A 25,951-nucleotide genomic window follows, 5' to 3' on the forward strand; every position below is an offset into this window, starting at 1 on the left:
GCAAATAGTGGTAATGACTAGCTTTTGGAAGTGGGAAGCTAATAGCTTCTGGGCTGCCATTCTATGCTCTCCTACCCAGGTGTAAGCCCCAACTCAGTGCATAGGATTGCACTGTCAGATCTATTGCTGGTCCAGAGATGAGAAACAGACACTTGGACCTCACTTGTCCTTTAATATGAAAGCAGTGTTGCCTTCAAACATAGTTGTGATGCTCAGTGTTGTCAACTGAAACCAACAGCAGTTCTGAGAGAGAGAGAGAGAGAGAGAGAGAGAGAGAGATCTGCTTCCTCAGCTCAGCTCCACGAGAACCTTTGAAGTTGGGGTGTTCTTCATTCAACACCAGAGTCGCAGCTTCTCGCCAAATATCACTAATGCTTGAAGGTGGGATGTTCTGAGTTAAAGGAGTGGGAGAGGAGATGGGCCCATCACTCTCTAGATCCCAAGTCACAGAAACTGGGGTGTTTATCCCAGCAGAGGGACTGCAAGCTGCCTTTGGCTGGACCAGTGGGCAGATTGTGTATCATGATGGCTGAACCAATTGACTCATTTTATTTATTTATTGCGTTTGTATCCCCACCTCCTTTTCCAAGGAGCTCAAGGTGGCATAAAGGGGTCTCCCTTTCCTCACTAAATCTCCACCACAACAGCCCTGTGATACAGGTCAGGCTGAGAGGCAGCGACTGGCCTGAGGTCACATCCAGTGAGCTTCATGGCTGAGTGGGGAACTGGAGTCTCCCAGGTCCTATTATTATTATTATTATTATTATTATTATTATTATTATTATTATTATTATTTTATTTATACCCCGCCCAGTTGGCTGGGTTTCCCCAGCCACTCTGGGTGGTTTTCAACAAAGTATTAAAATACAGTAGTCTGTTAAACATTAAATGCGTCCCTAAAGAGGGCTGCCTTCAGATGTCTTCTAAAAGTCTGGTAGTTGTTCTTTGACATCTGGTGGGAGGGCGTTCCACAGGGCGGGTGCCACTACCAAGAAGGCCCTCTGCCTGGTTCCCTGTAACTTGGCTTCTCGCAGTGAGGGAACCGCCAGAAGGCCCTCGGCGCTAGACCTCAGTGTCCAGGCAGAACGATGGGGGTGGAGATGCTCCTTCAGCTATACACTCCTTCAGGTCCTAGTCTAGCACTCTAACACTACACCACACTGGCATTCAGTGTTGGGAAGTAAGGAAGCTGGCTTGTACCAGTTCAGACTTAGAATCATAGAATCATAGTAGAATTGGAAAGGACCCCAAGGGTCATCTAGGCGAACCCATTGCAATGCAGGAACAAACTTTGTCTACATAGCCTTAGATTGTCTGCTGTGACCAGGAGTGACTCCCTGGGGTTCTTGAGCTAAGAGAGGCTTTTGTTACCTGAACTTCAGACCATCTCCATGTGCTTTAGCACTGAGCTGCAGTTGCTCCCAAGTTGCTGGTCATCTGCCTGCTGCCCCCAGGCAAACCACCATCCTTTGTGCTACAAGTTCCCACCCACCCACTGTTGCAATGTAGAGATAACAATAATGGGATTTTTACGAGGCTTACCTACTGGTGCTTGAGGCAATGGGTGTGGGACACTGGAGAGGCAAGGCGGTGCTGCTAAATATTGATACAATTGTTAGGGATTAGTATTATTGGTGTGGATATAAGGCGATTGTTTGGGGTGTGCAAGGCTCCAAAGTAGACTGATGCATCTGTCGACAGGGGAGGCTAGATCTCTTAATTTATTTCTCATTTCTCCAGTCAGCTGGTTACATTTCTGACTCAGTTTGCGTGTGCATGCGCGCGTGCACACACACACACACTCACACACACAAATCCAACTAAGTTCTACTTAGAGTAGAAATTAATGAACCTAAGTTGGTCATGGTCATTAATTTTGATGGTTCTGCTTTGAGCAGAACTAACCTTGACTGCAGCACTGATCAGCATTTTACTGTGTACTTCTAATGTACTTGTCTCTGTATGCAATTTTGCCTAATATGCACATTTTTGCAAACTGGTCTCCCCTAATAAAGTGCATTTTTGTATGTCATTTTTACTAATAAGTGGCTTTTTAGGCAGGCTTTCCTCTAATACTTCCCATTTTTAAAAAATCCTTGGGGAAAACATTGCAGAACTCAGAGAAGTGCACATTTCAAAGGATATCTGTAGTTCAGTGTGTGTGTGCTGCTTTGGGAAGTGCAAACCTGAGTTCTCCTCCATCCTTATCCATGGATGGGCACATATGTTCCAGAAAGAAAAAGAGAGAGAGAGATTTGAGTATGCACAAAGAAGGGTTTGCAAACAGTGAAGCAGTTAGTTGATTTTGGACTGTAGACATGGGAATTATTTCACCTAGCATCAACATGGAATAAGCCACACCCTGCTGCTCTGAAAACCCTCCAGCTCATTCTGCTGGCCTGGGGCCCCAGACCTCTACCCCAAAGTCTTGTCCTACGGACCGGTGCCACTGTTTGCAAAGAAGGAGAAGAAGAATTTTCTTTATACAACAGCATATGTTTCCAAAAATCTTTCTGTAGCGGAATGTTCCCTTCTGCCTCATGAGGACTAGCCACTTGCTCAAAAAATGGCTCATTTGATGGTTTTCCTTGCTGCAGCTGACATTTCTGTTTTTGTCCTTGCTAATTGCATCCTCTGATCTCTCAATCTCTCTCTCTCTCTCTCTCTCTCTCTGCACGTAGCTGCTTTGCAGTTGATCATCCAGAAAAGTTTTGCTGAGCAAGATGTTAGGGAATCTGCAAGGGGAGGTAATTAAAGCAGAGATTCTCAGCACTTCACCAGGGAGCAAGTGCCATTGCACTGAGTGAGACTCACTTCTGAGTAAACACGCTTACTGTCCCTCTGCACACGTCTTCCTATTCCAAACAACGATGGCCTAATGTGTATGTTTGCAAGCTGAATTCCTCTGGGTTTCTTTCACTCATCCTTTGCTCATCCTTTGCGAATGTACGGTAACTTCACATAAATCAAAGTCACATGGAAAGATTTGGCAGCCCTAGAATGTTTCCCTAGGAGTGAAATGGATTGAGCTCACTAGGATTTGATTCTGAGAACATCTTGCTGCCCAGGTCCTCAGGCTGAATTCATGCAACATTTTCTGCAAAAAAATGTAGTGTCTTTGAATTCCTCTGGATTTATGGCAACCCCCTTCCCACAGCTTGCAAAGAACAGAATCTGGTACCTTTGCATCAAACTTACGAGTTGAAACACAGGCTACCCCACCTGCGGCAACAACAAATCCTTTGCTTGAGAGAACCTGTCCTCTTAGCACCAAATGCTTTAAAAGATAAGTGGCAATGGGAATTTTCTACTCTGGATTTAATGGTCTAACTACAGGGGGTGAAGGCTCTACTAGATCCCTTAGGGTGCAATCCCAACCCCACTTAGCTGGGGATGAAAGTTAAGGGAAGAAAGGTGTGTTCAAGTCACATTTTAATGCAAAGCTACCACATCTGCATTCCCCAAACTAATCAGCAAACCAAAGCACGGCTATTAAGGCATCTCAGTTTTTACAATGCCCTCCCCATACCAAAGAATGCATGGGAAAAAAACTGAAGGCAAGGCAAGGAAAGAAATGCATATGTCAGAGAAAATCACAAAGATGGGGCTGAATTGCTTGGGGGGAAGTGCATACAACAAGTAAAATTGTGTTCAGAAAGGTATACCTTAAGGGGGAAAGGGAGAAAATGCATACAATTTTAAAAAAAAAATGAACATGTGCAGATATAAGGGGAACTGAATTTAAGAGTGAGGAAAACCCATAGATTTGCCCGCATTCCAGCCTGAGTGTAAGTCCCCTTGAATTCAACAGGACCTGCTTCTGAGTAGACGTAGTTAGGCCTGCATTGTTAATGTAGTAAGACAACCTTGTTGGAATGGGTGCCTCTCTTCCGCCTCTTGCTGAGAAGGGCCACTGACATCTGCCACAAAGTCTTCTTCATGCCACTGAGTGCAGATGAGGTAGGAAATTATTGAATTCATCTGAAGGATTGGTGAATCTGTCCATTTCAGTTTCTCTTTGATTCCTGCATTGCAGGGTGTTGGACTAGACGAGATCCCTTCCAACTCCACAATTCTGTTCTACAATGCTTTACATGCCTCTTTTTTCCCCAACCTTCAATTTGGTTCTCCACAATTCCTGCATCGGTTTATGAATACCGCATGAAAATTCACCAGCATCTTAGTGTGAATTTCTCCCCCTGTCCTGTTTTTGGTAGGCAATATCACCAAATGTACACAGACGCCTGCAAAGCAGTTACCCCCTATTGCACTTTTGTACATTGTTTTCACCAATACAGTGGTACCTCGGGTTAAGAACTTAATTCGTTCTGGAGGTCCGTTCTTAACCGGAAACTGTTCTTAACCTGAGGTACCACTTTAGCTAATGGGGCCTCCCGCTGCTGCCACCGCACGATTTCTGTTCTCATCCTGAAGCAAAGTTCTTAACCTGAGGTACTATTTCTGGGTTAGCAGAGTCTGTAACCTGAAGCGTCTGTAACCCGAGGTATAACTGTATATCTATTCGTACACACACTTGACTCCAGTATACGCATTTTTGTGCACATCAACTAGCTGGAGAACTGCCCTGCAAAACTGGGAGAAGTATAGATTCCAATCATAGAATTGTAGAGTCGGAAGGGACCCCAAGGGCCATCTAGTCCAACCCCCTGGCAATGCAGGGATCTCAACCAAAGCCCATCACTGGCATGTGGCCTTGGAAGGTTGCCCAGAAGGAAATGCAGACCTTGGGCCAAAGAATGATCCCTATCCTTGTGATCCAACAATATTGCGATACCCAAGATTGAAAGCACTGCTCTGGGAGACAGGCTTGTAGCAGATTGATGGTGATTCAGCCACACACACACACCACTTTTCAGATAATGACTTCTGAGTGTATTCATGCACATAGTTAAACCATGGAACTCACTGCCACAGGAGGCAGTAATGATGTACGGTAATGGTAACCAACTTCAATAGCTTTAAAAGAGGATGAGACAAATTCATGGAGGAGAAGGCTATTGAAGGCCACTAGCCATGATGGCTATTCTGTGCCTCCACAGTCAAGAGGCAGCAACCCTTCTGAATACCAGTTGCTGGAAACTGCAGGAAGGGAAAGGGCTCTTGCGTTCAGATCCTGTTTGCTGCTTTCCCACAGGCACCTGGTTGGCCACTGAGAGAACAGGATGCTAGAGTAGAGGGGTCATTGGCCTTATCCTGCCAGGCTTATGTTCTTAGTGCAGATTTTTAACCGTACATTAAATTCAACGAGGTTTGTTTTGCTCACCAGAAACGTGCGACGCCGGGTTTTATTGCGGCCTGTTTCGGCATGTTTCAGCTCTTGTTTCAATTAGAACATGTTGGTTATAAGGCTTTTGTCACAGCTTCGGGAAAATCGGCCCGTCTTTGCACTCTCACGGTTATATTGGATGGTTTTACAATTCTGCCATGCAGGCTCTCCTGGGTGCATTTTTGCAGAAGAGGAAGATACGAGCAATAAAAAGGTGACAATTGTTAACCAAACTGGTTAGTGAAAAATGTGGGCTAGTAACTCCGGGAACTTTGAAAGTAACTCCCAGTAAGGGACCGGGGAGGATTCACTTACGAAGCCCTGCTGGCGTTCGCCAATCAGGATGGAAAGTTGTGGTGGGTTGTTGTTTTTTTACTTTCTTTCTATTGCTACACCAGCTCCATGCTTGTGCAGCTGAGGGCCCAGAGGATGATGGGGGGTTTTGAATCTGTCTCCACCAGTGGGAGAACTGCCCAGAATCCACCAGCTCTGACTTCACACCTTCACACCGCTTCTGCCATGGCGGAGGTTCACCAGAGCTCTGCTTTGTGGCTGAAGGGAGCAGAAAGGCGAGTTGGCCCTTAGCTTTGGGATTTAGGACCGGGTTGAGATCCATGCACATGCACTGAGACCAGTGTTGGATTTACATATAAGCTAAACAAACTATAGCTTTTAGGGCCCCACTCTCTTAGGCCCCCCCAAAAAATCTAAAGAAAAAAAAAACTGCTGGATGTACATTTCCAAAATGTAAGTTAGAGCTTAATAATTATTTCACTATTAATATACTTCTTCTGAATTGTATTTCACTATTAATATACTTCTTAATTGTATTTCAGTTCAACAATTACTTAGATAAAATACATATTTTGTTATGTGCAAATGGCTTTAGATACCTATTAGGTCCATAAATTACCATATAGCGTATATTCAACACACACAAAAAGCGACAATTTGTTGTTGACAAAGGACAGCTGGACATATAAAGGGCCCCATTACCTTCAATAGTTTAGAGCAGGCATAGGCAAACTCCAGCCCTCCAGATGTTTGGGACTACAATTCCCATCATCCCTAGCTAACAGGACCAGTGGTCAGGGGTGATGGGAATTGTAATCCCAAACATCTGGGGGCCTGAGTTTGCCTATGCCTGGCTTAGGGCCTCATCAAACCTAAATCCAGTCCTGACTGAAAACCATGCACACACATTGAGATCCATGCATGCTGGTTTCAAGGTGCATTAATTCAGAGCTTTAAATCTTGGAAGCGGGGGCTGCAGAGGAATTCTGTTACCTGCACAAAGGAGTCTGGATAGCTCCCCCCCCCACACACAGTAGTGAAAGGAACAAAATCCAGTTCAACGACAGCATCAATGATAAAACAGGATGGTGAGCACAGTGGTACAGGTAGGTAGTTCTAGATTCTGGAATTAACAGTCTTAACAGGGAGAGGTAAAGGTAAAGGGACCCCTGACCATTAGGTCCAGTCGTGGCCAACTCTGGGGTTGTGGTGCTCATCTTGCTTTATTGGCCGAGGGAGCCGGTGTACAGCTTCCAGGTCATGTGGCCAGCATGACTAAGCCTCTTCTGGCGAACTAGAGCAGCGCACAGAAACGCTGTTTACCTTCCCGCCGGAGTGGTACCTATTTATCTACTTGCACTTTGACGTGCCTTCGAACTGCTAGGTTGGCAGGAGCAGGGACCGAGCAATGGGAGCTCACCCCATCGCGGGGATTTGAACTGCTGACCTTCTGATTGGCAAGTCCTAGGCTCAGTGGTTTAACCCACAGCGCCACCCATGTCCCAACAGGGAGACATAGCCCTCTTTAGATAGCCATGTGCATTATTTCACTGCAAAATGTGATCATCCAGCCTTGCTGTGTCCAGGGGAACTTCCTACTCATGTGAGGACCCCGACATATGCCCCAAAGTCTGTCCTTGACTGCGCCACTGCCTTATCTGAGGCTGGTCTGCTTCCTGTTGGGAATATTCCAGCTCTAGATTCCTTGCACTGGGCTAGATACGAGGCGTAAGACCCCTTTCCAACTTTACATTTCCAGAAAATAAGAACCATCCCTGGTAGATAAGGACAGCCGCAGGGTGTGTGTTGTATCAGGAGAGCACACACCTATTTGCCAAAGCACTTTTTGCTGATTTCATCATAACCTGCAATGACTGGATATGGAGAGGAGATTCCAGGCTTGATTCACAGTGATTTTGGTGATGCGGCATGTGGGATGCTACGCCGATTGAGCAACAGCCTATCCTGCCACAACTAAACATGCTAGCGTGACCGGTGAACTTTGCATGTTATTGCCACAGAGAAGAGTGAAGCACTGGGGTTTTTCCTGACGTAGACATCTGTGTGACTTGGAAGCTTGCATCACTTAGGCTGTGTACACATTATACATGTAAAACACATTCAACACCCCCATAAAGAATCATGAGGACTGTAGTTCATTCTCCACATGGGGTTATGATTTCCAGCACCCTTAATGAACTACAGGTTCCCAGGATTTTCTTTTGGCAGGTGATTTAAATCTATGTTGTGCACACAGCCTTATAGTCATTTCTTTGTTCCTTTGAATTCAGGCTCAACTGGGAGTCTAAGTAAGGGCCAAATGGAGAGAAGCATCATCTGAGAAATGGAAATGCCTTTGGCAGCAAAACTCTTGAATTCGTGGGAAATAAAACAGGCAGGAAAGAGATGGTTAATAGGATGGAGGGGAGAATCCAAGAGATCATCACTGGTGAACTAGGAAAGTCATACATTAAATGCTGTATGGTTTTGAAACACTGCGAAATTTTTGAGAGTTTAAAATGTACTTTATGACATTGTCTGAATTGGCTTTGCTACAGCAGGGTGGTTTTTCCCCACACTCTCCTTTCTACCCTTCATCCATGCCAGCCCATCTTTCAGTTTCTCATTCTCTGAGTCTTGTGTTCAAATCTCCAAAGCTCTGCAGTGATTAGCTTTAAAGTTGGCCTTTCTGTGCAAAATTCTTACACTATAGCTACTCTTCTAGCCTGTTCTGCTTCCCATACACATTACTACAAGCCATGTCCCATAAGATAAAGCATTTATGTACATCATCTTAATCACTATATGCATTTTTATGCACCAAATCCCCCTGAGATAAATAGATAGATGATAGATAGATAGATAGATAGATAGATAGATAGATAGATAGATATAGATAGATAGATAGATGATAGATAGATAGATACAATATATGCTTTATTTAGTTGGAAAACCTTATTGCAAAGTCAGAGGTGCACATTTTAAAGTATTGTTAAAGTGTGAATGTGTTAGGTTTGGATTAAAATCCTAACTGCACCATTTTTATATCCTCCATCTCTCATGTCTACACTGTTGTTAAAGTGTTGCATTAAATAGCAAATGAATAGGACCCTTTGTTATTATTACTGGTTGTTATTGTTGCTGCATGATATAGCGGAGATTGCAAAGGATCAAGCTGTAAATTTGCTTTCCAGTCATATTTTGAGTGGCGTGACACTTGTTATACTATTGCAATGTCCCTTGATTAAGCAATAAGTTTGTTTCTCAGTTGCTAATTGCATGGAAGCAACTTGGTATAGCTGACTCCTTAGTAATGGGACTCAGGATACTGTAGGTCCATCTGCACCTCGATTAAGTCTTGCGAAGCCCAAGAACGCAGGAATTAACGTTGTTGTTGTTGTTGTTGTTGTTGTTGTTTAGTCGTTTAGTCGTGTCCGACTCTTCGTGGCCCCATGGACCAGAGCACACCAGGCACTCCTGTCTTCCACTGCCTCCTGCAGTTTGGTCAGACTCATGCTGGTAGCTTCGAGAACACTGTCCAACCATCTCGTCCTCTGTCGTCCCCTTCTCCTTGTGCCCTCCATCTTTCCCAACATCAGGGTCTTTTCCAGGGAGTCTTCTCTTCTGATGAGGTGGCCAAAGTATTGGAGCCTCAGCTTCAGGATCTGTCCTTCCAGTGAGCACTCAGGGCTGATTTCCTTCAGAATGGATCGGTTTGATCCTCTTGCAGTCCATGGGACTCTCAAGAGTCTCCTCCAGCACCAGAATTCAAAAGCATCAATTCTATGGCGATCAGCCTTCTTTATGGTCCAGCTCTCACTTCCATACATCACTAGTGGGAAAACTGGGGAAACCATAGCTTTAACACTAGTGATGTTTTAAAAATGAAACTGAGAAAAGAGTGCCTTGCTCTGAGAGCAAAATATCTCAGGCAAGCTTTGGAGGAAGCTGAGCTTCTCTCAAAGTTATCTCTGCAACCATAGGGACTAGAACCCTTTCCTGCCTAAAGGAAAGCTAGTCTTCTTCTCCAGACTCTAGAAAGAGCATTTTAAGAAAGAAGTAGAATTTTAGAGTTGGAAGGGACCACGAGGATCATCTACTCCAAGCCCACATTTAGACCAGAGTCCATGGATGTGGCTTGTGTAGCTTAGCAGCAGAGAATCTGTTTTGAATGCAGAAGGTGCCAGATTCAATCTCTGGTAGGGGCTGCAAAGATTCTCACTCTGAAACCTTAGAGAGCCACTGCCAGTCTGTGCAGACAGTATTGAGCTAGAAGGACCAATGGTCTGACTCGGTATAATTTCATACCACCCTCCCCCCTTAGTCACAACTCAGGGGTTTAGCTTCCTCTCTGCAAGCAGAAAGTCCCAGGTTTGGTCCTCAGCATTTCTATGTAGCATTGGGAAAGATGGCCCATCTGAACCCTTGGGGAGCTGCTGCCAGCCAGTGTAGGCAATACTGAGCTGGATGCAGCAAGGATCTGACTCAGCAAAAGGCACCTTCCCGCATTTCTCTGTGCAGCGTAAGAAACTGCTGTTCAACACCATTCAGACGCAACCAGCAGAGGGCACCATCTTGCAAGGCCATGATTCCTCTGCAGAGCCAAGACTTCTACAATGGGTGTATCTTGAGTACATATTATTAAGTTCTTTAATTGATGTACACAGTACTAAAGAAAAGGCATATTAAAACAAATCCTCCATTATTTAAAACAAAACAGTGCATTCCTGGCTGCTAAAAAAAAGGTCAGGGTTGAATCCATGCCAGTACTACTCAGAGTAGGCTCATTGGGGTTGAGGGATGTGACTAAGGGTTTATCCACACTTAGCTTGTGCCTCGCTCTTTCCAGGCACAGGCCTGAGCTTTCAAGCTTGGTGCATTGTTGGGTTTCCCCCACCCACCCCGACCTGGAGCTTTCCCCGCGAAAACCCACTCGGTCGGAGCAAATGTCAATTTGGGTTTTCACAAGAAAAGCTCCAGAGCAAATGAGAGTCAGACACAGAGTTAAAAGCACTGGAAGCAGCGGAGGTAAGGTAAATGTGGCTCCATTCATTTCCAACTAGAACTTAGTTGGATCCTGAGGGATGTCAGAATGCAAAATGCATATGTAAAGGGTTAATTTCAAGAGCTATGGAATGGCCACACACTCTGTGGCAGTTATGGCAGTTGTGGCAGTTATGAACCATCCTAACTGCCATCTGCTTCAGAGTCAGAGATAGTCTGTAACAGTTGAATCTATGTGAGATGCTTTAGCAGCTTAAGCTATCATCTGTCTACCTGCACTATACATTCAATTTGCAACTGCAGGTGCACAAAATAAAAGTTGTCTTGTCATTTAAAATTTAAAAGAGAGTGTAGCTTTTATAGGAAGGGGAAGGGAACTAAGAAAAGGGTCAAACAACCCATAAATCTGGAGTTTAATTCCCACAGATAACAACCCTGGGTTGCCAGCCACAATATCGTAGCAGTGGTCCTGTAAGACAGACTGCGGTTTGTGGGGCAGTACCCTAAAAGACCAGCCTCCAATGCAGATAGCACTTGGCGCCTAACATACATCCCTATACATTTCCGCAAACTGCTATTGCTGCATGATGACCCCGCTGCCCTTCCGCCAGCTCTCTGAAAGATCCTTGCTTAAGGTTCCTGCTACTCACCCTCTAGGTTTCGTAGATCTGAGACACGCCAGAAATACCATATTCATCGACCAGCTCAGGGCTGAAATCCAAATCGGGTATTGGGTCTTGCAATGGATGAATGTCCCTGTTGAATCGGGTTGTGATTCAGGCCTGTTGTTGAAACCTGGCACATGGCATAGGAGGTGCTCCAGGAAGTGATCCCTTGTGAATCAGATGCTGCCTGCTACTCATCCCTTTTGGAGATGTTGGGTCAGCATCCTCATTTGGAGCTAAGGGCTATAAGAGATGCTGCTTCCAGGAAGGCATAAGAAGGAAAGAGGAGACTCTGCCACAGTCCTGATGGAACTTCTCCAAATCTTGGTCCCAGAGAGTGGTATGTTCTACCCCCGTTGTCGGAGGCACTAAGTTGTCAGCAGAGAAGTCCTATTCAGAGTAGATACACTGAAATAAATGGGTGCCAGTTAGTCAAATCAGTTAATTTACACCAGTCTAGGTAGGACTAACATTGGTTATAACCAAGTGTATCTCTGGATAGCAGCTGTCGTTGAGAATTACAAGTGAGGAGTGTGCTGGGACATTCAGGTTCACAACAGACAACCGGTTGGTCACTGTGAGAAGCGGATGCTGGACTAGATGAGCCCATTGGCCTGATCCTGCAGGGTCCTTCTCAGTTTCTTACATTATTACATTTTGACTCTGAACGTCAGATCCTCCGGTCATCCTTAGAGCTGCCTTGGAACTTTAGTTCCATACTGTTTTGGTTCAATCGAGTTGAACCTGCTATTATTATTATTATTATTATTATTAATAATAATAATAATAATATTATTATTATTACTACTACTACTACTACTACTACTACTACTACTACCAAACTCCTACCTGCATTCAGCCTGGGCTGAAATGCCCTCCCCATCACCTGCATTTAGCCACCCTATTTGAAAATGGTGGAGTTTGGAGCACCTTTTTGGCTAAAATAAATTGCCTTGGAGTTGGGGGAATCAATTAATTGCTTAAGGGGAGCCTGGGTCTCTCTTGCCCAGCCTAACTCCAAATTTCAAAACTTTATATCTGTTTAGAGAATGGAAGAAGAAACAAGGAAAGAGAAAGAGGTAGAAATGAAAAGGGAAGAGGATGCTGCACTCATTGCTTTCTACAGCTCCTTCAAGGACCTCTTTGAGTTCTTTTGCTTGAACACCACCATCCATGGCACCATCCGGCTGGTCTGCTCGAGTCGGAACAAGATGAAGACAGCCTTCTGGACCCTTCTCTTCCTTGCCAGCTTTGCTATGCTGTACTGGCAATTTGGGCTCCTCTTCAACCAGTACTGGCAATACCCAGTGGTCTTGTCAATTTCTGTCAAATCACAACAAACAATGTTTCCTGCCATCACCCTCTGCAACCTGAATCCATACAGGTACGGGTGGGGGGTTTTTTTGTATTTTTGAGGGGCTTCCTTTCGAATCATTGAAAAACTTCACTTGCAGGTTGAGAGGGGCTGGAGTTTAGGGGATCACTTATTTGTAGGGAGGGGCGAATTTGTCAAATTCAGTTCCTCCCCTTTTCTTAGGCTTCCTGTTTTCAGTCTTCCACAACATAGATAGATAGTATTTTATTGCTTTGTCGCCTGGGACAAGCAAAATCTAAAATACAGTAAACGACAACAATAACAGCCAGTCTCTCCTTTCTTGGAAAAATCGTAACAGCAGCTTAATGTTAGAACTGCTACTTAGAACAAATTTATGAAGCATAAATATGAAGCATATTAAAGTCTCTAGTCCAAAAAGTCTCTCCAGTCGTTTGGGAAGCTGACGGTTGCATCTCATATGGGAGATGATGGATGCTCGGTGTTGTCGAAGGATAAAGGACTCATATTGCCTCTGACCACCCTGATCTGGCAAGCCTATTCTTGGCCGGAGCTACGGACCACACCTGAGCCTACCCTGCCTCCATTGACAGGCATGTCTTTCTCCTGTTGTAAAAGTAAACGGAGCAATACATAGGGGAGACACACTTCAAGTTTTCTTAAGGTTCTGTGTTTCGCCTTCAGGGTTTCCCGGAGTGGCCTCTTTGATCAGGCTGTCCCTGCTGATATTCAGAGCCCTTTGTTGTTTCTCTCATTTCCCCAGGGTCAATCTAGTCAGCAAAAACATGGCCGAGCTGGATAATCTGGCCAGGGAAACCCTACACAACCTATACCCCTTCAGCATCCCGGCGAGCACTCTGGAAGACAACTCCAGCGTCAGTCTGGAGAACTGGACAAACAGTGAGGTCAACAGCTCCAGCTTCAAGCTAGATGACAGCATTGCTCTAGTGAGAATGGGCGGCGGCAAAGTGGGCTTCCGGCTGGTAAGTTGAACGGGGATTTCAATGGCCATTTTCAGTGGCCACCTGCCATTGACAATTGGTCTTCCTGAACTGGTTGCAGGCTGAGCCCAGCCGCTCAGGGATCACAGAATGACAGGGAGGCTAGGCTATCATGACCCTGTTGTTGTTGTTACAATTTCTCAAATGCCCTTCACCCCAAGGTCCCAGGGCAACAATTAAAACACAACATGAATAATAACATTTGGGGTGTATGTTTTAGGACCCACCTTATTTCGATGGTTGCCAGTTGTTTTTAATTGTTTTTAATATTGCTTTTAATGCTGGAACCTGCCCTCGGACCTTAGAGGGAAGGGCGGGTAAGAAATAAATTATTAAATAAATAAATTATTAAATTATCATCAACATTATCATTATTAAGATACAGTGGTACCTTGGTTGTCGAACTTAATCTGTTCCGGGAGTCCATTTGACTCCTGGAACCACTGGAAACCAAAGTGCAGCTTCCTGCACTCAATCAGAAGCCGCGGAAGCAGCGTCAGACATTCGGCTTCCGAAAAGCCTTTGCAAACTAGAACACTCACTTCCGGGTTTGCGGTATTCAGGAGCTGATTTGTTTGGGAGCCAAGCTATTTGAGAACCAAGGTACCACTGTACATTGATATACAGTGGTATCTCGGGTTAAGTACTTAATTCGTTCTGGAGGTCCGTTCTTAACCTGAAGCACCACTTTAGCTAATGGGGCCTCCCGCTGCCACTGCGCAAATTCTGTTCTCATCCTGAAGCAAAGTTCTTAACCTGAGGTACTATTTCTGGGTTAGCAGAGTCTGTAACCTGAAGCATATGTAACCTGAAGCGTATGTAACCTGAGGTACCACTGTACAATTATTGAAAACAGTTGAAAACAACTTAGAATTACAGAAACAAGACAGGTCCTAAAATATACGCCTTCAGAGTCAAAAGCCATGGTTAAGAAGTGCGTCTTTAGCATTCACCAAAAGCTGTATAATGAAGATACCAGACGCACCTCTATTTCATTGCTCAGGGGCTGCACAGGGAAGGCCCTCTCTCAGGCCAGCAAATACACACTGCGCCTCTAAGGTCATGGTGGCTGTGTGGTCAGAGGCAGTATGCTGGGGAGGAGCAGCTGGAGAGGACACTTGGCTTCCTGTTCTGCTTTCAGGCTACCTAAAGGCATCTGGTCGGCCACCAGGAGAAGACGGACCTTTGGCTTTGCTCCGCAGAGCTCCCTCTTCTGCTCTCTCGCTCCCTCTCTCTCTCTCTCTCTCCAGTTTCTTGATCACTGCACAATTGTTTCTTCGGAGCTGAACCTCTCACTCCCCTAATTCTCTTCTTTCCTCAGTGTAACCAAACGGGCGGAGGCTGCTACACCAAGATTTACTCCTCCGGGGTCGACGCTTTCCAGGAATGGTACAGTTTCCACTACATGAACATCATGTCCCAGATCCCACCCATCATTGACATCTCCAAGGACGACGACCACATCAACAACCTGGTCTACGCTTGCCAGTACGACGGATTGCCTTGCAAAGCTAGGTAACTCACGCAGCTGGCCTGCACAGTTGTAGAACCAGAGCATCCGAGAATCATTCCAGAGAGGGAGCTCACAGGCAGCCACTGGTGGTCATTGATGGAAGCACTGCTCCTGCAAAAGAAGAATGTAGGGTTGCATCCAGTGCTCAGACTAGACCCATTGAAATGACTGAAATTCAGTCATGCCTAGGGCAGTTGCTAGGAATTTGTCTCCTGGTCCCCCAAGTCCTTGTCCAACACTCTTAACCACTAGACCACACTAGTTCTTATTTTTCCTGTGAGGAGCTCTAGGCAGTGCGGGTGCCCCTCTCCACATTATCCTCACAACAACCCTGTGAGGCAGCTTCCTGGCCAGGTTTTGAGCTCTCCTCTCCCAAGGTCCAACCACTGCAGAGCACATGCACCCTTCACAGATAGGGGAGTTGCTCCCTTCCCCTCTATCCCATCGATTGCCCTTTCTGCAGACCTTTGTTTCCAGCTCCTTTCTGCGGAACCGCCCTACAGTATTCCAAGGGCAGCCCCGCCCTGACCTCCCGAGCCACCCTGCCTATTTCTATTCCCAGATCCCTCACAGAGAGGAGCTGGTTCGTTCAGGCGCACAAGAGGGTGTTGGCGGCTCTTCTCCTTTCGGGATAATTTCAGGCTGCGGATGGGGAAGTTCCCTAGAATTGCCACAGACTCTCCCTGTCTCTCTCGAGGTGAAGGGCAGGTTGGCACCGGGTCCTCCCCGGCTTCTGTTTGCATACGGCGCAGCAAGGAGAACAATCTGATAAAGCCAGAGCAAACCTGCCCACACCCAGTGAAATGCTGCCTGTCTCAGGAGACATGCAGCAGCAGCAGCAGCAGCATTGTCCTCAGGGGCATTGCAGGTACTTTGCGAAAGGAGCAGGGCAGGAAGTGCGAGAGAGGCGGAGGGTGGAGAGGGCAGGGAGGTGAACTCTGTTGCTATTGCCTTGGCCAAATGGGAGAGACAGTGTGGTGCAGTGGTTAGAGTGCCGGATTTGGGCCTGGGAAAGCAGGGTTCTGATCCCCACTTGGCCATGAAGTTGAGCCCAACCCCTAGAATCTTGGATGGCAAGCTCCCATCATCCTGGATTCTATTGGCTGTGCTGGTGTTAGTCCTGCTCATGATGTTCTTGGCCCTAACTGAAGGCTTATCCACACTTAGCTTTTGCCCTGCTCTTTCCAGGCAGAGGTCCGTGCTATAACGATACGTGTCCAAGAGGTTTCCGTGGGGCTATTTTGCTCCAAGCTTTTCCCACGAAAACCCATTCTTTAAAGTCGAATCGGAGCAAACATCAATTCGAGTTTCCCCACAGATTGACGTTTGCTCCTACTGAGCTTTAAAGAGCTGATTTTCATGGGGAAAACTCCGAGGGAGGAAATGGGTGCTCATTCCCAGAGCTTTAAATCATGGAGAAAGCAGATTAAAGGTAAGCATGGATAAGCCCTAACTTAGGTTTGCTCCTTTCATTGGGCCTGTTCTGAGTTGAATTGAGTTGGAAGCAACCCTCTCTTCTCAAAGTGGCCAACCAGATGTCTCTGGAAAGCCCACAAGCAGGACCAGAGCAAAACGCAACTCTCCCCTCCTGCAGTTCCCAGCCACTGGTATTCAGTGGCAGCTGAATATAGCAGCTGAACCTAAAAAGCCTTGGGCGGTAGGAAAGTCTTCACCTTCTCCTTGCACCATAAAGTTCATCATGGCGCCAGATGTCCCTCCTTGGCGAGGCAACTTCAGAAGCAGGGCACTCCAGCAAGAAAAGACCCTCTCCTTGGTGGGAGCAGAACTGCTATGGAAGGGATTGTCTCCACTCTTAGTCCTGCTCAGAGTAAACCCATTGAAATTAATTCACCTCAGCCAGCCATGCCATTACTGTACTTTCAATGCGTTTCCTCCAAGAGGGGCTTAGATGGGAGAGATCTCAAGGCGCGAGCAGGCAATGTAAAAAGGGCGTCAGTTTTGTGGATCAGACAGGAAGGCTGCCGGTGGCCTTACAAGACCTTTTACTTGTAAGAAGTCTCACTTCTGGAGACACCCTTCCCTTTGTACCACCTGCCAGTCCCCACGTGGCTTGGATGTGCTGCCATGAATGACTTTTCACCATGGTGCTGTCGTGCAGCTGCTGGCTATCCTATTGCCTGGCCTTATCTCTTCTCTGTACAGTACAAGGTGTGACTGTACCAGTTGTTCCCTCGGTGGAGCCAAACTGGTCCCTGCCACCACCACCCCTGGGTCTGTTGTTGAAACAAGAAGCCAGCGGAGCTAACCACAAGGGCCCATCAAAACGCGTCGCCGATAATGAACCCAAGCAAACATTTGCTTAAGCGTTATCGGCTGGGACAAATTGCGGGTATTTGGCAGGCTCCTGTAAGTTTTAAGCAAACTTCCAGAGGGCGGAGCCTCTCTCGGTCTGCTGTACGATCCGCTCTTGTCCCAAGGCAAGATGACCTCACTCGTAAAAGTAACGGTCAGCTTTGGAATGCAGGTGTAATGTAGGGCCATGTTTCAACATCCACACCTTCGAGGTTGGAAACATAAGGCCCATAAATGCCAGTTACTGGAAACCACAGGAGCTGTTCTGCTTTGGAGCTTCACATTGGGACATCTGGTTGGCCGCTGTGAGAACAGGATTCTGGACTATGAGTCATTGGCCTGATCCAAAAGGCTGTTCTTACATTCTTATGATGTCAATTGGATTGCCTTTATGTTATATTCCTTATATTTTATCCCTGTCCTTAAGCACTAGCTGCCCCCACCACCAAATCCAAAATACCGCTGGTGAGGAGGGAAGGAGGGTGCTTATCATCTGAGGCTGATAGTATTCATAAAAGTCCCCCTTTCTCTGAGATGGCTTTTGTGATTAAATGTTTCAGCATGGTCACATGGAACAAGATAGTTATCTCTCCATCTCACCATATCCTCAGGGCTGTGAATAGTTAATGGGCACCCGCAGCAAAACATTTCAGTGTGGCGTGCTCCTGTTCAGGGATCCAGCTAGCCATGCCCTTTCCAGGAGACACCATTCTGTTCCATATCCTTTTCGAGGACGTTGGTGAAGGCTATAGGACATGCATAGGCAAACTCGACCCTCCAGATATTTTGGGACTACAACTCCCATCATCCCTAGCTAACAGGACCAGTGGTCAGGGATTATGGGAGTTGTAGTCCCAAAGCATCTGGAGGGCTGAGGAACTGGAGAATGAAGTCCAGTGAACAAACACTGGAAAGGGGAGAACAACAAAAAATGCTCTTATTTGATTTTGACCATTCCCCCTTTTCCTTCCTTCACTACAGTGAAACTGAGCACTTTCATCACCCCGTCTATGGAAGCTGTTACACTTTTAATAAAGGCGGGACAGATGAGTTCTGGAAAGCTTTGAAGCCTGGAATTGTTTACGGTAAGAACAGAGAAAAAGAATGTGCAGGCAGATAAGTGTGACTATTGGTCGCTTGGAAGGGTTAGGCTGTGTAGAGAGCTCATTATGTTCCACAGACGTGTTGCTTTAAACTACAGAGATAAATCTAGATGTTGTGTCCCCCCTTGAGGCAATGAAGATCAGACACAGTTTGGTTCAGCTGGTGAATCAGTCAAAGTACACACTGTGAACCAAGAGAGCAAAATTATCAGAAACGGAATTTTCGCAGTCCAGCAGTTTCTGTGAGGGAAGGGGTAGCTGTCAGTTTGGCTGGGTGTGCATTTGCTTTCCAGCATACATAACCTGCCATTTTATTACTGTCTTCAGAGTGTGTCCTTAGAGTGAAAACAGACCCAGTTATGTCCCAAATCAGATCAGGGCTGTGACACTGGAAAATGGGTGGGTTAACCCTTTCCAGTAGGGTCATTTGCCTGATTAAAATAACCTTTGAAGCTGCTATTTGCCCAGCAGAGGGACAATATACGGGTATCATATGGGCACCTTTATGTCCCCTCCCCGCAAAATTGCTGCAAATAGCAGATCTGAGGAGTGATTTTTATCAAGAAAATGACCCAGGTATAAAAGCTTAACCTCTCTCCCATAATGTGCTGTTCCTAAGGGGAAAGGTCAGGGAGGGAATGCGGGCAGGGTCAAACAATAGATGACCCTGAGCGGAGCTAGAGGAAGAGATATTTGCAAAACAGCAAAACTGTGTTCTGGTTTTCATTGTTATAGCTTTCTCAACAGAAGTGCAATACCAAATTCTAAGATGGCAGGCAGGCAGACTTCAAGCTGCCAGGGCCTAGTTTGATTTTTGCTGCCAGGGCAAGGTACACCCAATGGATCTAGGCCCAGAATGGCAGCTCAGGGGGGCAGAGTGAGGAGGAGTGGGGTCACCCTATAACATACTAAGAGCCTTCTGGATCAGGCCAGTGGCCCATCTAACTGCGGAGGCAGAGCATAGCCATCGTGGCTAATAACTTTTGATAGTCTTTTCCTCCATGAATCTCTCCAATCCTCTTTTGATACCATCCAAGTTGGTGCCTATCACTCCTTCAATGATTTCATAGTTTAACTGTGCATCACCCTGTAGGATAAGCTGAATATACGAAGGCAACTGAGCTATCATAAATCGAGGATTTTAGTACTTTAAAACAATACACAATACCAACTGTAAAACAATTCAAATGTATGATCTAAAGGGCAGGGCGAGAAAGCACCAGCAATTTAAATGTGCACTGAAATAAATGGTCTCTGGAGCTCTTAAGCTAGTAGACAATATTGAGCTAGCTAGCTAGATCAAAGGTCTGACTCTGTATAAGGCAGCTTCTTATGTAACTGCCTTCAGGTGTGTTGGGGAAAGCTTCCCTGTCATCACCAATGTAAACTTCAACTGCTAGCCCAGCGGTCTTCTGCATATGGAGTGCATCATCTTATCCTTTGCCTCAGACGGCAAAATGTCTCAGGCTGGCCCTGAGTCATTCCTGCACACTAGCGATGATGATATATGTGAGATCTTGTGCCCATGAGGGTGTCTCTGACATCATAGTGAACAACACAGAAGCGATTCCTCTGTCGTGTGGGCAGCCATTGCTTCCACAGCTGCTCATTGTTACATCAGAGGCCAACTATGTAGGTGGAAATTTTGAACAGGGTTCGGCCCCCTCCCTCAAGCAATCCTTGAGGGGCATGTGCAATAAAAAGAGCTTTGGCCACACGCTGATGCCATTTCCTGTTTAGCAACTGACTGTTGTCACTTCCTGCTTGGACGGAGCTGTGCTTTGACGACGAATCCCTTTGCTTTTTCCTCGGAGGGCCATTGGCCCCATCCAGCAGGTCCTTCTTACCTTCTTGTGTTTGTTTGGTTCCAGGACTCTCCCTTATCCTCAAAGTGGAGCAAAAGGACCACATCCCGCTGCTGTCCACCAAGGCGGGCGTGAGGGTGATGATCCACAGCCACAACCAGACCGCGTTCTTAGAGCACGAGGGGTTTGATATTCGGCCGGGGATTCAAACCACCATCGGGATCACACAGGTGAGCATCGGGGGGTCTGAATGGGCAACAGGAAAAACCTTGGCTTGTGTCGTGTGTGGAGGAGGAAAAAACCTAAACATGTTGCAGAGTTCCCAAAAATAGACCAGAGGCGATTGTACTTCATCCAACAAAGCTTTACTGCTCCGGAAGGCAAATGAGCATAATAGTCACAAATATTCAGAATTGGCAGTGTCCATAAGAAATCCAGTTGCAGCAGACTTCACTTAAACTTAACAAGAATTTATAATAAGACTGAACCTTAACACTAAGCGTACAGAACGCCACACCAGAACAAAGAGATAGAGTCAGCATGACCTTGACAGAAAGGATAACAGAACCAGTTTCAACCAGCTGTACTCAGCTTCTCAGAAGGAATAACCCAAACAAGAACCTTCTGCCTGTTTCTTTCACATAGAAAGAAACCTTCCAGAACACTCTTGAACTAAGCAGAACAGGAAAGATCTCTACACATCAGATCAATACTTTTGTACTAAGAAATGTGGGGTGGTGGGATGTCTGGGAGGCTTTTTGGCTGGAGGCAGAGCAGGGTAAAAGTGTTTTAATCAGCGGTTGGGAACCTCAGGCCCGGGAGCCAAATTCCTTCCGATCTGGCCCTTGACTCTCTCTTCCCAGGCCACACACCCCTCACCTTGATTCACATCCCTGCTTTTACCTGGCTAAATGCACCCTTGAACTCTGGTAGTGTCTCTTACTTGCCTGGATGGCGCATAGAGTGGGGTTTGTGTAAATGTGTATATAAACTAGCGAAAGTAAACCTTACATCCAATGCCACGCCCCCTTTTGGCTTTGTCCCCGCCCCCCGGAAGTTTGCCTAGAATGAATGCAGCCGTCGCTCCCCATCCCTGATGTTTTGAACTGGCATTCCAAATGGGGTTTTTGTTGCAATCCCAATTTGCGGGGAATGTCAAAATGTTTGGGCTCTCCGAGTTCCACCCCACCAAACCTGCTGGGCACCAGCCACCACCAGACAGTTGACTTTCAATAACTGGCGACAGGCAATTGCAAGGGCCTCCTGTGGGGCTGATGTTGCTTTAGTGGGAGAGGGGAGAGACTCTTCCAGGTTTAGCTTATTTATTTTGAACTGATTCTGGCCTGTATGCTAAACTCCAAGTGATATGCTCTTTCCTCCCTCCAACTACGCAGGACGAGGTGACTCGCTTAGGCGGAAATTATGGCACATGTACAAAGGATGGAGATGATGTAGCTGTCAAGCTCATATACAACAGCACATACACGCAGCAGGTACAGCTAAAACAGAGGATTTGTTTTCCCACTTTATTCGTTTCTGCCTTTTAAAGATTCTGCCCCTTCCCATGTGTTGGATCACTCAAATAATCAGAGCAACCAGCTCACTGTCAAAGATCTGCCCAGTTAATTCAAATCAGGGTGTGAAATTCAGGCTAAGGAAAAGAGGGGATAAATTTGATCTGGTTTCAATCTTAAGGCAAACCTACTTAGTTTTTTTGCAGTTTTCAAACTGACGAGGTAAGCTGAAAAAGCAGGCATCCTTCAGAATTTGCCCCATTCCAAATTGTGCAGTGCAATTCTCCAGCCAAGTAATGTGTGCAAAGATGTGTGTACAGAGGCAAAGTTTCCATAAGAACGCATGTGTTGTTGCAAATACCAAGCAAGCATGCATTCTGTTGGTGGAAATTGCTTTGCAGTGGTGGGTTTGGCTCTTTTCCTTCACTGTGGGCGGCAGAATCAATTGGGATAGCCCTTCCCATTAAGTTAACACCTATCTACCCCACTAGCGGATCTGAAGCAAAAGGCTTGAGGCACCAGAGAAATTTAACTTACAGCACTTTCTGTTTTGTTCTGTCTCCCCACCCCATTTCACTGCCCCACAGGCTTGCTTGCATTCATGTTTCCAGAGGAAAATGATTGAAGACTGTGGTTGCGGGTACTATTACTACCCACTGCCTCCAGGAACGGAGTACTGCAACTATAACAAGCATCCTAATTGGGGTAAGGAGAAGCCACACACACACGTGGTTAAATGTGTTCAGAATGACTTGATTTGGCCAATGGCACAGAGTCTATATGTAGCCTGGCTAGCTGTTCCCCCATGACAGCCAATATGGTGCCTGCAAATGTTGCTAGACTCCAGCTCCCATCATTCTTGCCCATTGGCCACATTGGCTGGAGCTGATGGGAGTTCCAACAGAATTGGGAGGGCAATATGTTGGCTACCTCCTGGCATACCTGAACTAGGGTGGATACTTATACAACGATAGAGAGAGAGACAGAGACAGAGAGAGAGAGAGAGAGAGAGAGAGAGAGAGAGAGAACAAGAGGACACATAATGTAAATACTTTGTATGAGCTGACTCAGGGGTAGGGAATCTCAGGCTCAGGGTCTAGATGTGGCCTTTCACAATCTGGTCCTTGGGATTCTCCCTACATCATTCAAGCAAAGCATGTTCAGTTAGGAGAAGGAAGTGCTGATCAAACTGTATTCAGCTGAAAACAGGAAGTGACAGCCAAACTGCTAAATTGGAAACAGGAAGCGCTAATCAAAGTGGGTTCAATTTGAAGCAGGAAGTACCACTCAAACTAAGTTCAGCTGGAAACAGGAAATGTTGATCAGACCATGTTGGGGGTTGGTTTGGACAAGGACCCTTCATGATGGCAGAACAGGGCTGTCCTCAATTATTTGCCTGTGGCAGCTGTATCCTATTGAACTTGTTCCTCTTATTTTTCCCCTCCTGTAGGTCATTGCTTCTATCTCCTGTACAATCGCATGTACAATCAGGATGCCACTCATACCGAATCCTGTTTTGACAAATGCCACAGACCATGCAAGTGAGTAGCAAAGGCATTTGATGCATTAGAATGGTAGCAGGATCAAGCTTAACATGGACCAGATATGTGCCTTTTCATTGACTGGCCCACTAGATAGCTACCTCCTCTCCTCAATCTCTTTTGAGCCATACATGCAGGTCCCACTATTGGTCTGCTTGTTATGCGAAGATTCACTTATCCAAACGCAAAAAAAAAAAAGCCCAAACCTTGCTACACGCTCAGCTGATTCAGATATCCAAACAGCCAGAGTCTGCCCACTTCCATACTTGTTTATGCTTTGCTGGTCAGCGGCAACCATTTTCAGGCAGAAACCATGGAGAAAAGGAATGGGGAGAGAGATCGGATAAATCAGGGAGCAGGAGAGTTTGTACAAACCAGATTTTCCTTTGTCTCTCTCTTGCTGGTTGGCTGCAGCCATTTAAGAAAAAAACATGATGGGAGGGGGGAGGAACAGAAATGTTCGCATAGGAAATAATGGAAACTGTCATCTTGTTAGCTGAATGGTCACCTAACAAACAATTTCCAGGGAACACACTGTGTTCAGTAAGTGTGACCTGCATGTAGATCACCCAAGGATGCATCCAGGCATTTCAGCCTTTTCAGGCTAGTGGACACTTTGGGCATGTTGAGAACGTACTGTGGGTTCCAGTCATCAACTGGCTGCCATGGGGGTGTGACATAACATAAAATGGCCGCCACATCTCAAAGTATAGAAAAGGAAACGGGACCATAATATGTTCACTGTAGCTTTTGTTCTGATGCAGCAGGGTTCCTCGTAACCTTTTTACATTCTTGTCTTCTTGGCAGAGAGACTTGGTACAAACTTTCAGCAGGATATGCAAAGTGGCCCTCGACCAAATCTGAGGTAAAGTATAACCTATGTGGTGTTCAGAGTGGGGGAGGATGCTAAATTTTCAATGTTCTCCCAAGCTGGCTAATAATAGTCACTTACCAATCAGGGAGCCTGCTGCAGTGAACATACAACCAATCAAGGAGCCAGTCACTTGTGTTGTGTTCTCCTATTAGGAGGAGAATTTAACTGTTTCTTCTGCCTCCTTAAACATCTGATAGGGTGCAACAGGTCCACCATAGTGATGTCAAATTCCCTTTTTTAAAAAATGAGAGCAAAGAAAATATATTAAGCATATTGATGAAACTTCTAAGTGCAAACAAAAAGTTTTGAATGTTCAATATATTTTTAAAAACTTGATAGTTGCATTACTTCTGCCTTGCTTGTATGTATCGGTTTTTATTATTACAATTTGCCAACTACTCTACTGCACAGTGCTTCCTTGTCTTTAACAGCAGCTTGACCCAAAGGCCTTCATAGGTGGTCATTTTTATCCCAATGTCATGTTAAGCTTCACTGCCAAAGCAAGCTTCCGTTAAGAGCCCAAGAGCAAGCCCGGCTGATATTTTGGACAGCCGGCAGCTCCCCTATGCCATCCCTGGCACAATGCCACTTGAACCATCTGCTGCATCTGCTTCCAGATTTTGAACCCTGTTCCTGTGTCTTTCTTTTTAGACATGGATTCACAAAGCTTTGGAGGCCCAGAACAGATACAATGTCACCGGCGACAGGTTAGTCACATTGTTTTTTCTACTGGGGGGTGCTGCGGCTGCTCTGTCAAGTCCTTCTCTTTTACCATAAATGCAAGATTATTTGGCAACTGTCTTCAGAACTGGCATCTATGGTGAAGTGCTAAATTTTGAAGTGTAGGAGCTATAGCCTCAAGACAAGTCCACTTACATGGCACTATACCAAATTTATTTTGATCAGTCCAACTGCAATCCTGCGCGTTGTTAGCTGGGGAGGGTACACCATGGCATTCACTGGTCCTTGCTTCTGACTGTACCAGTTCATTTTGCATTTTAACAAAAGGTCCTCAACCATCTGGAGCAAAGGAACACACAGAGTGAGGTTGTTTGGTCCACCTAATTCAGTGTTGCCTACACTGACTGGCAGTGTCTCTCCGCAATTTTGTCAAAAGTTCCCTCCATCAAATTTACACTGGACAGTTTTGGATGTGTTGGATAATTTTTTATATATAACCGACGGATGAAGAATTTGAAGTTCTCTTTTTTCCTCCTCCTCCTCTTGCTTTTTTCTTCCCCCTTTTCTTATTTCTTTTCTTCATTTTGGTTTATTTTTATTTAGATTATGGTTTTTTTTAAAAAAAAACTTTGATAAAAAGATACTGTATATTTGATATTAACCTTCATGTATTTTCTTTCAAACTGTAATAAAATGTATTGGGGGGGATGAACAAATTTACACTGGACTAATTCGATCTCGACGCTCTCTTTCCTCAGTTTCAGAAAAGATATTGCCAAGGTGAACATTTACTACGAGCGACTAAACTACAATTCTTGGGATGAATCTCCTGAATATACAGTAAGTTGAAGTTGTGTGTTTATTCAGCCCACATTAACTTTAGTTAGTCATGTTCATTCACTTGAAATGGGTTTACTCAGAGTATAGCTAAGTGACTGCTACCAAGTATCTACTCAGAAGTAAGTCCTCTTGAATTCATTGGGGCATACTCCCAGGTAAGTGGGGTTCGGATCACAGCCTTCG

The 25,951-nt window shown here is 45.6% G+C and overlaps 1 protein-coding gene across 5 annotated transcripts in view; it reads left to right on the forward strand.

Moving 5' to 3' along the window:
* Positions 1 to 25,951, forward strand: part of SCNN1D (sodium channel epithelial 1 subunit delta) — a 63,303-nt gene that overhangs the window by 33,664 nt on the left and 3,688 nt on the right. For 2 of the 5 annotated variants that reach the window (XM_083628704.1, XM_083628705.1), the window contains exons 2-12: positions 12,297 to 12,634; positions 13,347 to 13,566; positions 14,906 to 15,099; positions 18,392 to 18,495; positions 20,385 to 20,548; positions 21,713 to 21,811; positions 22,420 to 22,537; positions 23,283 to 23,373; positions 24,181 to 24,238; positions 24,899 to 24,954; positions 25,687 to 25,768. In XM_083628704.1, coding sequence (XP_083484830.1) covers positions 12,300 to 12,634; positions 13,347 to 13,566; positions 14,906 to 15,099; positions 18,392 to 18,495; positions 20,385 to 20,548; positions 21,713 to 21,811; positions 22,420 to 22,537; positions 23,283 to 23,373; positions 24,181 to 24,238; positions 24,899 to 24,954; positions 25,687 to 25,768 — 1,521 coding nt within the window. In that variant the 5' untranslated portion in view covers positions 12,297 to 12,299. Of the gene's footprint in view, positions 1 to 9,771; positions 9,781 to 10,746; positions 11,863 to 12,296; positions 12,635 to 13,346; positions 13,567 to 14,905; positions 15,100 to 18,391; positions 18,496 to 20,384; positions 20,549 to 21,712; positions 21,812 to 22,419; positions 22,538 to 23,282; positions 23,374 to 24,180; positions 24,239 to 24,898; positions 24,955 to 25,686; positions 25,769 to 25,951 lie in introns of those variants that run through there. The other 3 variants (XM_083628706.1, XM_083628702.1, XM_083628703.1) reach the window with 3 other exon arrangements.

The sequence above is a fragment of the Podarcis filfolensis genome, assembly GCF_964270895.1.
Source record: "Podarcis filfolensis genome assembly, chromosome: 8".
In the NCBI taxonomy this organism is placed as follows: Eukaryota; Metazoa; Chordata; class Lepidosauria; order Squamata; family Lacertidae; genus Podarcis; species Podarcis filfolensis.